This window comes from Dipodomys merriami, unplaced genomic scaffold (assembly GCF_024711535.1).
Source record: "Dipodomys merriami isolate MVZ:Mamm:240054 unplaced genomic scaffold, mDipMer1.0.p SCAF_20, whole genome shotgun sequence".
Taxonomy (NCBI): Eukaryota; Metazoa; Chordata; class Mammalia; order Rodentia; family Heteromyidae; genus Dipodomys; species Dipodomys merriami.
Window position 1 is genome coordinate 19,144,432 of NW_027203382.1, and position 15,365 is coordinate 19,159,796.

A 15,365-nucleotide genomic window follows, 5' to 3' on the forward strand; every position below is an offset into this window, starting at 1 on the left:
TACAGAAATTTATTAGCAATTTTTTAAATGTTAATTTAAGAATTCGATTGTCATAAGCCAAATCTGACTCAATAGGTATGTATACTGTGGATAATGAAAATCAAAATTTTACTGCCAAACAAGCTACAAATAAGAAAAAAAGAAATTAGATATAGTAGTTCAGCCTATACTTCTGGCTACGCCCCAGCCTAAGGCTATTCAAAGCCAGTCCATGTAAAAACTTTGGAAGACTCTCTCCTCAATTAATTGTTGAATATGGTGATGCATAACTGTCATATCAGCTAGGTTAAAGGCTTAGATCAGGACAGTTAAGCTTGATCATCTCGGGAAAATCAATTCATGAAATTTCAGCTCTGTGGAAGAAGTTGAGCATGCTGGCAAGCACCTGTAATCCCAGCTACTACAGCAAGTAGAAAATAAGAGTATAGCAGAACAGATACCTGTCTCATAAATAATCAAATAATCAGTACCTGGGACAAATGGGATACAGCTTAGAAGTAGCCAGTGTGAGGCTCCAAGAACAGAGAGAGAGAGGAAGAGAGAGAGAGAGAGAGCACGCCATAAACTCTTTAACATGGGAGTATAAAAATGCATGAACATACTATATTTGTATATACATATATGTGTATACACATATATGTAAGTCTGTACATGTATGAGTGTATATGTGTATATACATACACACACATATTTGCCACATTCCCCTGCTAGCCTCCTGAAAGAACCCAGAAAATAGCACTTCACTAACAATGAGCATGTGAAACACTCAAAGCTTTATTACTAAATGCAATTTCTAATGAAAGGAATCATGGCTTGTGACAACATGGTTGACTATAGGGTTGGGTTAGAGAAAACAATATAAATCTGGTATATTCCTGTCATGCAAAAATTATGTCATGCTCAAAAATAACTGAGAGACACTAATATCAACTCAAAATGGATCAAAGATCTCAATGTCAGACCTGAAACTTTGAAATTAGCGCAAGAGGGAATAGGAAAAACACTAAAACTTATAAACATAGGAAGAAACCTTTTAGAAAGAGTCCCAAGCGCACAGAACATAGGAGACACTTGACAAATGTGATTATAGCAAAATAGAAAAGGTTTGCACAGCAAAGGATAAAGTTACTAAACTAGAAAGACAGCTAACAGACTGGGAGAAGATCTTTACCAGCAATACATCTTACAAAGGCCTAATATCAAAATATACAAGGAGCTCAAGAAATTAATCCCTCACAAAGCCTCATTAAATGGGCAAAAGAGCTAAGGAAAGACTTCTCACAGAAAGAGGTAAGAATGGCAAATAAACACAAGAAGAAATGCTCAAAAACCCTGGCCAGAAAGGAAATGCAAATCAAAACAACTTTGAGATCCCATCTCACCTTAGTTAGACTGGACATTAAGAATTTGAACAACAAATGCTGGCAGGGATACGGGGGAAAAAGGAACCCTATTGCACTGTTTGTGGGAATGTAAATTAGTACAGCCACTATGACTGGCTATCTGGAGTTTCTTAAAATAAATAAATAAATAAATAAACATAGATCTTCCTATGACCCAGCCATACTACTCTTGAGCATCAACCCTACCCAGAACATCACAAGCCAGGATACCATCTATGTTCACTGCTGCGCTATTCAAAATAGCCAATTATGGAAACAGCCTGTAATATATGAGTGAATCAAAAAAAAATCGTGGTACTTATACAAAATGGAAATTTACACATCCATTAGAATGAATAAGATTATGTAATTTGCAGGGAAATGGATGGCTCTAGAACAAATTGTGATAACTGAGCTAAGCCAAGCTCAGAAAGATAAATATAACATGTTTTCTCTCATAAGCCGAAGGTACATACACCAGGATAAATTAAATCATAAAGGGTTCAAGGCATTCACACACAGTCAGAGCAAAGAAGGACTCTCTTTAGAAGAGAAACCCAAAGGTGCAATGCTTCTGAACATATAAATTACTATTTGTAGAAAGGAATTGCAGGAAATGGGAACATGAGGATGTGTGTGTGTGTGTGTGTGTGTGTGTGTGTGTGTGTGTGTGTGTGTGTGTGTGTGTGTGGTGAAGAACATGAGGGTGTGTGTGTGTGTGTGTGTGTGTGTGTGTGTGTGTGTGTGTGTGTGTGTGTGTGTGTGTGTAGTGAAGCTCTTCAGCTCAAGGCCAGGGTGCTGTCCCAGTGCTCTTCAGCTCAAGGCTAGCCTTCTATCACTTCAAGCACAATGCCACTTCCCATTTTCTGGTGGTTTATTGGAGATAAGAGTCTCAAGGACTTTTCCTGCTGGGGCAGACTTTGAATCACTCTCAGCCTCCTGAGTAGATAGGATTACAGCCGTGAGCCACCAGTGCCCAGCTAACAGGGCATTTTGTTGTTGTTGTTGCTGATAGATAGGGCATTGTCTTACTTTTTGTTTATTTGTGTTTGTTTATCATGTTTGTTCTTTTATCTGTCTTTTAAGGGAGACAAGAGGGGAGAACACAGAAAAAGATCTACAAAGGGTAAACAAATGCAGCCAGAGTACTCAATAGATAATGTGTTGAAAATGAACTGTGCAACCTGTCATCAGAGATAGGAAGGGGAAAGGAGGAAAAGAGGTGGGAAGGGTTAACATTGTCCAAAAGGAAATGAACTTATGAAACACCTTATGAAACACCTTAATAATATAACACCTTAATAATATACCTTTATAATAATAAAAATAAATTTTAAAGAATTAAAAACTAGGAAAACTAAGACATATGTACAACATAAGGATTCAAGTTCTTAAATTTTCCAGTGTTCAAATCGAAGCAAAATAAATCAAACAACAAAATAAATAATGATAAATATTTAATACACATAAGAAATGTCTATCAATCCATACAAAAAGTCAATCTGGTGGCTCATTCAGGAGGCTGAGATCTGTGTGTCACAGTTCAAAGAAAGTTGAGACAGACAAATCTTAGGGACTCTTATCTCCAATTAATCAGCAAAAAGCCAGAAGTGGTAGAGCAGAGCACCACCCCTAGTGGTAGAATATCAGCTTTGAGGCTGATAGTTGAGGCTCTGAGTTTAAACCTCAGTTCTAGCACCAAAAAGGATAGATGAAGGATAGACAGATGAGAGAGAGAAAGACAGACAGATGATAGAGAGAGAGAGAGAGAGAGAGAGAGAGAGAGAGAGAGAGTTACATGCATACATACATATAGAAGAGATAATTTGTTCTTGTAAGATAATTTCAATGAATTACAGTAAGGGAATTATAAAAAGGAAATCATAATCAAGTCTCTTATACTGCCCTAGCTAGCTTACTACTTCAGGTTTTGTAGCCACTAAATTATATTTTCAGCCTGAATTTCCTTGGGTATAAAAAGTAAAGCTACTGCAGGCAAGGGTGGATCATGCCTATAATACTAGTACTAAGGAGCCTGAGATCTGAAGATCAATTTGAAGCCAGCCCTAACAGAAAAGTCCATGAGACTCTTGTCTCCAATTAATCACCCAGAAACCAGAAGTGGAGCTTTGGCTCCTGGTAGAGTGCTTGTCTTGAGGGGGAAAAAAAAAAAAAAAAAAAAGCTCAGGGACACAGTATCAATCTTTTTTTCTATATGTTAATATTATGAGAAAAGAGACCCAAAAAGGAAGAACCAAGTTACAACAAAAGAGATTTCTTTTGTTTTAGAGATATTTACATTGTTTTTTTCTTCTAAGTGCTAGACACTATCTTAAGTTCCTTAGAAAAGTACTTAAAATATATAAAATAACTCTTGGAACAATCTTGTATAGAAGATAGATAATTAGTAAATTACAATGTACAGATTAAAAAAAAAAAAAGCTCAGGGATAGACCCAGGCCTTGACTTTATAGCCCCACCACTAACAAAGGAAAACACAAAACAACAACAACAACAACAACAACAACAACAAAAAACTGAAAAAGAAGTAAAGATATGAAGTCTACTTGAGAACTGAAAAATACATGTTAAAGTAAGTATACTGAGAATAAGCAACTATTAGCATTAATAAGAATAAAGTCATTTTAAAGCTCAATTTTTATATGTCACTCCTGTCCTTTTGTAAGTTGTTTCTATCCTAAATAATTTTGAAAAAAATTAAGACATAATGACTAAGTTGTTTCTTGTACAAAATAAAACATTCTTAAAGAAAAAGAAAAAGAAAAAAAAAGATCTGACACTTATGGCTCATGCCTGTAATCCTAGCTACTCAGGAGGCTAAGATCTAAGGATCCCAATTCAAAGCCAGCCTGGGCAGGAAAGTCGCTGCAACTCTTATCTCCAATTATACACCAGAAAATCTGAAGTGGTGTTGTGGCTAAAGTGGTAGAGCGCTAGCCTTGAGCTGAAGAGCTGAGGGACAACATCCAGGTTCAGAGTTCAAGCACCATGGCTGACAAAAGAAAAAAGAAAAAAAAAAGGTAACATTCTAACATTCTAAATCCAAGCAAAGCAACAAATAAGAAAAAGAAATGGAGTACTCAAACACTATCTAATATGATTAAAAATAGTAATTACAATTTTTAAAAGTCTTTTTCTATTAAAAAAATGATATATAATTATATTTTTTAAAATGATTTTCAGCCAGGCATTGGTGGCTCACATTTGAAATCCTATATATTCAGAGGGTTAAGATCTAAGGATCAAGATTCAAAATCAGCTTGGGCATGAAACTCTGTTAGACTCTTATCTCCAATTAACTACCAAAATGCTAGAAATAAAGCTGCAGCATAACTGGTAAAGCACTAGCCTTAAGAACAAAAGCTCAGGAATAGCACTCAGGCTCTGAGTTCAAGCCCTAAGACCAGCATAAGAAAAAAAAAAAAAAGTAGGGGAGGGTTTTCAAGAAAAACAAGAACATATACTTTGAACATGTTCAACGTACCATATACATTGATTTACTTCCCACATTCCAGAAGGATTAAGAAATTCTGAAGTGTTTACTATAAATATGCAAATATTTTATCTCAAGAATAAAGAATACCCCGTTCGTTTTCAGGCATTTGAATAACACATTTGTAACCCAAATTCCCACAAACCTGAAAGTCATTACTATTTCTGACAAAGTCTTTGGCAGAATACCACAATAAATGCTCTGATTCTGATATTTCATCTGGAAACAGTCTTTTGAATTCAGAATCCTTCAAACCACAGAGACACATGGCAATAATATAAGATTTTCAGACTGTTGTATATAAAAGCAACTCTGGCTAGTTTTTTCAGGGAAAGGCAAGGCTATTTTCCCTCATTTTCATACATCAGAGAAATTTTAGTTCAATGCAAAGAGGCTTTGAAGATACATTTCACCACCAAAATATAAAAAATACAAGTTACAATAGTAAGACACAGAATAGGCTTGATTTATCTGTTAACTCTTCTTAAATTGATACATGGCTAAAATGAAATGAAAGTACTGGAGAAATACAGTGACAACAATAAAAATAGAGCATTATAAATGATGAATGTTTCACTTCCCTGAATGTTAACATGCAGAAACCGTTAATTTTCCTTCAATACCTATTATCCTTTTTGTATAAATTCAAAACTTCTAGGCACAGAAGACAGCTGAAGGCCACATTTCTCCAACTGCCTTGCATCTAGATGAAGCAATATGACCAACTTCTGGACAATTGGATGTATCCGAAAAGGAAGTTGTAGCCTTAAAATAAAAGGCACATGCTCTTTATTTTCCTTGTCACTCTGTCCTGCTGAATAAAAGGTGTATTCAGTAGTAAAGCTGGGGCAGCAATGTTGAGCCATGACATAAAAACTGTTACAAAGCAATATAAAACCCTGGTCTCACATTATAAGTCCATACTAAACCAGGACTATTTGCTGAATTTTCACATCATAAACAACAAAAACAACAAGACCTACATTCTATTTAAGTAGAAAAATTATAGACTAAACCATCTGATGTCAGGAGAACAGGGACACACACAAATAAAACAATGTTCAATTTTACTTTGAACATGGTGGATTTCCTTTATTAGGAACATATACATATGTGTGTGTACATATGTGTAAATACATGTGTGTATGTGTATATATGTAAATATGTGTGTATACATAATTATACTAAGCTCTCTAATTATATGTAGTGAATAGATGATAGATGATGTAGATGTTAGTACAATATACAGAAACAAATAGAACAAATCTTTTTAATACTTTACAAATGAGAAAGCAAGAATCATGAAGCTATCAAGTTAATCAATTAGTTATTTTTTATCCATGATAATTTAGCCTTTTGTTTTCTACTCACCAATGACTTTTTTCCTGCTGAAACAGAACAAGATTTGAAAGCAAATGGAAAAGGACTACTTTATTTAGATAGACTATTCCAATGATAAGGTGTCTACTGCAAATCAGTATGAATTTTGGAGAGCAGATCAATAGTAACAAAAATATGGGAATGTTGTTATGAGTGAGTGATAAGACTTGGGGTAAAAAGATAATGAACTCCAAATTCTTGCACTAGGATAAACTTGAACCCAAACTACCTCCTGTCAAGTGCAGAGCACATAGTAGGGTCTCAGAGATTCATATTATACAGAGAAAAGGAAGTAGTATCTAGCTAAGCATTCAACATTTTATTCCAGTGAGATTAAACTTAAATGCAATCATCTATAGGAAAGCCAGATGTGTTGTTGCATACCTGTAATTCCAAATATTTGGGAAATGGAGATGCAAGAATCAAGGGTTAAGACCAACCTGGACAAAGGTCAGCAAGATCTTAAAAGCGAGCCAAGCATAGTGAGGCATACCTATAAAACTAACTACATGAAGGCAGAGGAAGGAGGATGATGGTCCAAATATGGCCAAGGCAAGAACTGTTAGACTGTAGCTGGGGAAAAAAAAAAGAACTAGGATGTGGCTCAAGTAGTAAAGCATTTACCTAGCAAGCCTGAGATACTAAATTCAATGTCCTGGATCAGAAAAAGAAAAGAAGGCAGGAAAGAAGGGAAGGAAAGAGGAATACAAGGAAGAAGGGAAGGAAAAGGGGAAGAAGGAAAGGGAAAAATATCTATCATCTGTTTTTTAATGGGAATTATGAGCTGAAAAATAATCTTTTGAAAATTCTTATTCATTCCAAAAACTTAACCTAAGCATCAACAAACTGGTTATACTTGTTAAATAATGTCTTTAAAATAATTGTTTATATTGGAATCTGCAGACCAAAGGTAAGTTAGTATTTTCCAAAGATCAGGTTTCTATGAATATAAAAATTAATGGTTCCTTTAAAAGATATAAGGGGATTGATCAAATGTAAATTTCACACAAATATTACATGACTTAAATATTCAAAAATTGTGCAATAATATATAATACACAAGTAAGAAGATGACACTTGAATTGATGGCAACAAATCCCTAAACACCTCGACTCTCAGAGATAAGAGTCGGGTAGGAAGTGTGCTTAAAACAAATAGAATTTTCTTTCCCACAGAAAAAGTTGGTCAACACAACAAAATTCATTACAACTTTTCTGTGTTCAATTCATATTTATTTTTTTCCCTTTCTATTAAGTCTAGGTTAACAATCTGATTGGCAACAATCAGACACCTATGATATCAAGGAAAGAATTACAGACTCCTTTCATAGTTTTAGGTAATCTAGGACAATTAACCTTAAAGAATATTCTGCTATGTTTCTAATTGTCAGTGGATGAATTTACAAAATTTAACACCCTATAAAATCAATCTGCAGAAACACATCCAAGAGGTTTCCCAAAATACTTTGGCTAAATAAATAGTGATTCTTTAATATCTACAATAAAAGTTTTACTCAATTAAATATGAAACTAGATCTCTCAAATAAGCAAAAACAAGAATAAAATCTAAAAAAGAAATTAAGGTAGAACTTAGGAAGTGGAAAACACTCCCATGCTCCCAGATTGGGAGGATTAACATCGTGAAAATGGCAAAACTGCCACAGGCTATCTACAAATTCAATGCAATACCTATCAATATTCCAACCTTTCTTCAATGAAATAGAAGCAACTAAAAAATTCATAGGGAATAATAAAAGACCCCAAATAGCAAAAATAATCCTTAGCAGAAAGAACAGTGCTGGAGGAATATCAATACCAAATCTCAAACTCTACTACAAAGCCATAGTAATCAAAATAGCTTGGTACTGGCACAAGAACAGACCTGAGGATTAATGGAATAGAGCTGAAGACCCAGAAATGAACCCACCGACCTATAGCCACCTAATCTTTGATAACGGAGCTAAAAAAAAAAAAATAGAATGGAAGAAAGACATCCTCTTAGGTAAATGGTGCTGGCAAAATTGGTTAAACAACTATAGAAAACTAAAGCTAGATCCTTATATCACCCTGCACCAGAATCAACTCTAAATGGATCAAAGACCTCGAAGTCAGAGCACACACCCTGAAAACATTACAGGAAGGAATAGGAGAAATTCTAGGACTCCTTGGCACAGGCTGAAATTTTCTTAATAGAGACCCAGAAATACAACAAATCAAAGAAAAGTTGGACAAATGGGATTGTATGAAATTCCATAGTTTCTGCATGGCAAAGGACATAGATAGCAAGATCAACAGAAAACCCAGATCTTCACTAGCCATAAACTGACAAGGGTCTCATATCTAAAATATACCTGGAACTCAAAAAAATATATCCACCAACAACAAATCCTCAAAGAAACAACTGCCCAATAAATAAGTGGCTAAAGACTTAAAGAGAAACTTCTCTGAAGAAGAAATAAGAATGGCTAATGGACACACGAAGAACCTTCTCTAGGCATAAAAAAAATGCAAATCAAAACAACATTGAAATTCCCCCTCATTCCAGTTAGATGGCTATAATCAAGAACTCTAATAACAACAGATGCTGAAGGAGATGTGAACAAAAGAGAACCCTACTGCATTGCTGGTGGGAGTGTAAACTTGTTTAATCACTTTGGAAAGCAGTATGGAGGTTCCTCAAAAGACTCCACACACAGCTCCCCTATGACCCAGCAATCCCACTTTTGGGCATTTACTCAAATGATCACAAACAATGCCATACTAAAGCTACCAGCATAACTATGTTTATTGCAGCATTATTCACCATAGCTAAGATATGGAACCAACCCAGATGCCCCTCAGTAGATGAATGGATCAAGAAAATGTGGTATATATATATACAATGGAATTCTACGCCTCTATCAGAAAGAATGACATTGCCTCATTTGTTAGGAAATGGAAAGACTTGGAAAAAATTATATTAAGTGTAGTAAGCCAGGCCCAAAGAAACATAGGTCCCATGGTTTCCCTTATTTGCAATAACTAGTATAAGTATAGGACAAGCAGAAAAGGTTAAAAGCTATGTACATATGACCATATAAGATGATGTTAAGTGAAATGAACCCCAAAATAGGGACACAATTTTTTTTCTTTCTTGCTATTGTTTTTAATGTATTTAAAAATTACTATGTGATATTTTTTTTTGTTTCTTTTGTATGTTCTTCCACCACAGTGTAACCCCTGTTTTCACTGTATTTGATTTCAGTGCCCTGCATCTTATATATACATTTTTCTAATTTGGGAGGGGAAAGGAAATAACATAATTCTAAAACCATGATATAGGTTTACCCATTGTAGCAATGAATCTACAAGACACTATGTTGAAAACAAATTTTACAACTTGGAGGGGGAGGGGAAAGTTGGAGAGTTGGGGAGGGAAGGGTTGATAGGGGAAAAACAAAGGAGGAGGTAACATTGCTCAATAGGAAATGTGCTCATAACCTTACTCACTGTACACTATTTTTACAATAAAAAACATAAAAAAGAATAAATTATCATACTGTTTGCACAGTAGTCTGTCTTTTTATCATGAATAAATAAATAAATGAATAAATAAGGACAGTTGTAAATAAAATATAATGCTTTGAGAAACTTTGCAGGAACCAACATACTTTGTATTACTGGAAATCTTTTTTTCCATTTCTTGAGAAAAGCTGTTAAAAATGTAGTAATTCAAGGCCTCAATTCCAAGAAAATTGATTAATTTCAAAATATAAAGCAAGAAATCTTTCAGGGTTAGGGCTAGCCCTTGGTGTTGATACATGACAAGACTATTGAAAAAAACATGAGTTATGAGGATTCCAAATTCATTCTTCCCAAAAGCAGATGTACTACCAATCGTGGCAAGTACGTGACCCATCCCCATTGCACCAACTCTCTCCTTTGACCATGTCAAAGATACCAAATGGCTTCAGCTGGCCAGAAAAATCTTAGTTAAGATTTGTTTTTCATCAGAGTATGCAAAACTGATGAAGACCAGAAACTCACCACATAAAATAATGCTATTTGTTATATATAAATGCTGATGAATGGAAAAGGGCATTACTCTAAACTACTAGTGTAGTGTTTTATGTCATTGGGTCATCTGGTTGAGCTTCTACCAAAAAACAAGTGCAAATATGATAACAAAATTCTGATAGTACTTCAAGTCTTTACTCCACCTATTTTAAATTATTATTTTGAGAACCTCAATACATTAAAACTTACATGAATTGACAGTTAATTAAAAAGAACATACATCTTCAAAATATGAAGTACTGAATCCAGATACTTTGTATAGATTATTATCTATAATATAGCTGAAAATATCTACTTTATTTATCTCTTAAAATACATCTCTGATTAAATTTCTTTAATCATTTTGAATTAAAAAATAGCTCTCAATTTTGTCTGTAATTTAATTAAGATTTTCTTCCTTTTCTGAAACTATAAAAAGTATATCTAAAAAGAAAAAAAGTATATCTAAGTGATAAGCCAATGGTAAAAAATAAATTTAATGTCTAATCCACTTAGGTAAAATATGAAGATGATAATTACAGGAACTTAAATAAGTAAACTAGCACCTTGATATAAACTGAAGCAGGAACTGAGTGATATAAGTAGCAGATATTATTTTCTACAAATCATGCAAACTCTGAAAGCTGGCACTAAAAGTGATTCTTTCCTATTTTAGTATTTCTAAGTTAAAGGCATAAATAATGTATCCTTAAACCAATATTGTGTCATTTGAAAGTCTGAATATATTATAATAAAGTAGAACATAATTCATTATTATCAAATATCTAAATGTAGATAAGCTTTTCTTTCCTAAAAATCAGTATTTTTCCAAACTTATTTTAGTAAGATGTTGTCAAAATCTCTAATTCCCATTCTTTTAAAATGTGAGTTCATGTAGTTAACTTTATGATATTTTAGAAATAAAGCATTTAAAAATAAGAAACAATAATTATTTTTCTAATTTATTAATATGAAACTGAAAAAAATGTGCTGCTGGTACTAGGGTTTGAACTGAAGGCCTTAGAGCTCTCACTCAAATCTTTAAACTCTTGGCTGATACTCTAAAACTTGATTCATGCTTCCAGTTCTTGATTTTTTTTCCCCCTAGTTAGCTGAAGTTAAAATTCTCAAAGATTTGCCTACCCAGACTGGCTTTGAACCACAATCTTCAGCTCTTAAGTCACATGAGTACTTGGATTATAAGCATGAGTCACTTGTGCCTGGCTAACATAATGTCTTTTTTATCTCTAAAGCATTCTTTAACTTGGAAACCAAATACTCTCCATGTTTATATTTCCAAGATGTTCTGGGAATAATGTGCTCTTTACTTAAATATTAGATACAATGCCTCAAAGGGCTGTGGCATTATAAAAAGTTGTACTTACTGATACATCTTTCAGGCTTTTATCCAAGGAGAAATGACAAGATTCTTTAGAAAAATTAAACTTGTATGTGTCCATCGATCCTGCTCCTGACACCAATGCTTTCCCCAGTTCGTCAACATATTTTTCTTTCTCCATTGACATGTCCTCAGCTTCTTGGGAAATCTCTGATGCAGAAACTATGGGAACCATATTAATAAAAATGTTAAAATAAAAATTCTAAATATAAAAACTGTATTTAACCCATCACTACCAATTTGTTTTCCATGTAAAAAATTTGAAAAAAGCAAAATCAATCCCTATTCTATACATTTTTTAAACCAAATTATACTATTTAATGGAGCTAGTAATTTTTGAGACACACAATAAGTTAGTCTCAAATTTCAGCTAAAAAGCATTATGCTCTTAGAATTCTTTTCAAATCTCAGATGAAATATAAATTTGAAGTTGCTATTGAAAAGCCTGTTTTTGTGTACCTGCTCTGAGCTCATAATTGGATAGGTCATTTCCTATAATGATAGATAGATCCAATACTTTATAATACCTTTCTTCCTTGTCTCAAAGTTTCAGTAGTCTCTTATCTATTTCTAATACACATGGACATGCAAATTAAGTAAAAATTATTCCTCTCATCTCATTGTCAATGAAGGGAAGAGATAAAGAAGAAATGGGAAGGAACTAGTTATTAGATGTATCCTCTATAATATATAGAATATCATACATATGGTTTCCCATTTTCTTTGGTAGCTATATTTAAAGTTGATATTTTACCATCAATGAAACAATTTCAATTACTACACTTTGAATTCTAGATACTCTCTTTATTTTTCATAATATCCTGAGGTTTTTGCTGTTGTTTCTGATGACACTGGGTTTTGAATATAAGGCCTCCAGTTTGCCCAAATAGGTTGATCAGCTGGCACCCTACCACTTCAGCCATACCTCCAAGCTAGCATATTGCTGGTTATATTGCATAGGTTGGCTTTGAAGTGAAATCCTCTCCTTCTCAGCCTCATGAGTAACTAGGACTAAAGGCATGAGTCACAAGTACCTGGCTGCCCTGTTCTTACTCTACCCTCCTGAAGCTATAGTTTGGATGTGGTTTGTATTGCCAGCTTGGTCCTCAATGTATCTCTGTAAGAGGTGGTAATCTTTAAGAAGTTAGTTAGACTATGAAAGGCTTAGATCATGCAGAGCTCTGCCCTAGGAAATAACGTATTTCTCAGGGAATCTTGAGTTAGTTTTTCAACAGAGAATTTTTCAAAGAAGATACTGATCCTAATTTGCTGACTTCTTGATTCAAAATGTGATCTCTATCTCCCACAGAGGAGCACATGTTTGTAATGTCATCTCCCACTAAATCCTCAATAGAGTCCAACAGCATCATTTGATATTGAACTTTCATCCTCCAGAACTGTGATTTTCATGTCTGTGTTACCATTCTTTAATTGTAAATATTATATGTATTGACTGCAATATTTTACTTTCACTACATTCTTTCAATATGCATTTATTTTTTTATTATCTTTAGTAGCTCTAAAAAGGAGTTGCCATTCAATAGTCGTCTGCCTCAGATATTTATGATAATAATGAAAATGGACTATTGTACTTTCTTGAAAATGCTTGAAAATTTTAAACATATGTAACATTTATTTAAATTGGTTATTATGGTTGTTTCCTAAGGTATTAATTCTTTTCATTTTTGTGTTAAATTTTTTTGTTCTTATTTTCCCCTCTATACCTTGTATTTGAGCACGTATTTTCTTTCAACAGTGTAGAAAGTGTTTTGGGAAGAAGTTATCTTAAATGGTTAAAGGCTGCCTTTTTTAGTATCTACTTTCAGATTTCACCAGTTCTGGAACAGTTTTGAAATTTAATTTCTTACTCTTGAGACAAAGTGTTCCAGTTTAACCTTCTCTCATAAACACATAAAAGAAGCTTAGGGTTCTAATATTTTGGGGACTTTTATACATCTATAATCCTGAGAGAGTATTCTGTTGAAGCTCCAGATCAGAGAGCAGTGTTTTTCAGAAAATTTCATTAACAGGATAACTCTTTCAGGTTCATTTTATTATATGGAAAGTTCAACTCTAATTACTTAAGTAGCCTGCAGTCTCAGCATTCTGCCCCACTCTTTCATTTCAATCACAATCACTTAGACATATATATCATCCAGCTATTCCATGAAGCTATAGTTACTTCTAGTTTTCAGACATCTACCCATTTATGGCACTGGGAGTTTTTTTTTTCTCCATATGTGACTTGGTTTAGTTTTCTTTTTAAAACACAAAATTTAAAAACTGGGCACCAGTGATTCATGCCTATAATCCTAGCTACTTAGAAGGCTGAGATCCAAGAATTGCAGTGAAAGCCAGTCTAGCAAGAAATCTGTGAGATTTTTATCTCCAATTAACCACCAAAAAGCCAGATATGAAGTATTGGCTCAAGTGGTAAAGCACTACCGTAGAGGAAAAAAGCTTAGGGGCAGTGCCCAAGCCCTGAGTTCAAGCCCCATGATTGGCACACACACAAAAATTTTGTTTAATTTAACATTAAGTTGGAATGTGTGGGCAGTTAAATGACTTCTGTTGCCAATGCAGGCTATTAAAAAATAAAAAAAATATAAAGACTGGTATGATTTTTATTCCTCATAATTCTAAAAGATATGATTTTCATTTTGCAAAACAGAAAAGTAAAGCTTGGACAGACAATATCCAGGATAATACAGTAAGAAAGTGATCAGGCTAGGATTCACTTAGGTCTCTCTAGTTGCTTTCATTTGAACTTAGGCAGAGAAACTGGATGAATTATTTTCTTCCCTAACTTTGAAAAACACATCAGCCTAAAATGTTATGGAATATAAGACAATGTTGATTAAAATACATATCTTCATGACTGTCTATTTACTGTGTGAAGCAGCTAGAAACTCCATGACAGATGATGCAAAAGAGGATCTCATAATGTATCCATCATTCTATATGATCAGTTTGCAATAACAAGTCCTGATAATATGATTCCTATATGTCATATAGCCTCTGAACAGAGGTTTAAAAAAATTACTTTTTACACCTACATGATCTTAGGGATTCTTAAACACTTCCAGACACTTTCTCTCTGAAATAGATAAACATTCAAGTATCATCACTAGCAAATCTATTGTGCTTTAAAATACCATGGTTGTCTGACAAAAAACAAAAATGACAAATACTTCCTATTTAAGGAATAATTTAAAATTCTGTATTTGGATTATTTTTAAAGTTATTAGTACTAAGGAAAAAATATTTAATAGAGGAGAAAGTCACTCTGTTGCCCTTAATGCAACTAAAAAATAAAATAGAAAAGAAAACTCAGCCGGGCGCCGGTGGCTCACGCCTGTAATCCTAGCTACTGAGGAGCCTGAGACCTGAGGATCACAGTTCAAAGCCAACCTGGGCAGGAAAGTCCGTGAAACTCTTATCTACGATAAACCACCAGAAAACCGGAAGTCGCTGTAGCTCAAGTGGTAGAGCGCTTGCCTTGAGCTGAAGAGCTGAGGGACAGCCCTCTGGCCCAGAGTTCAAGGCCCACGACCGACAAAAAAAAAAAAAGAAAGAAAAAGAAAACTCAAAGGCAATCTATTAACAAAACGTTGTTTAGAACATTATAAATGTCACTAAAAGGAAAAGATATGTAT

At 34.0% G+C, this 15,365-nt stretch overlaps 1 protein-coding gene across 2 annotated transcripts in view; it reads right to left on the reverse strand.

Moving 5' to 3' along the window:
* Positions 1-15,365, reverse strand: part of Xrcc4 (X-ray repair cross complementing 4) — a 193,868-nt gene that overhangs the window by 157,286 nt on the left and 21,217 nt on the right. Inside the window, exon 3 of one of the 2 annotated variants that reach the window (XM_070031146.1) lies at positions 11,696-11,871. The exons of the other annotated variant lie outside the window; for it this stretch is intronic. Coding sequence (XP_069887247.1) covers positions 11,696-11,871 — 176 coding nt within the window. The remainder of the gene's footprint in view (positions 1-11,695; positions 11,872-15,365) is intronic. 2 annotated transcript variants of the gene reach the window in all.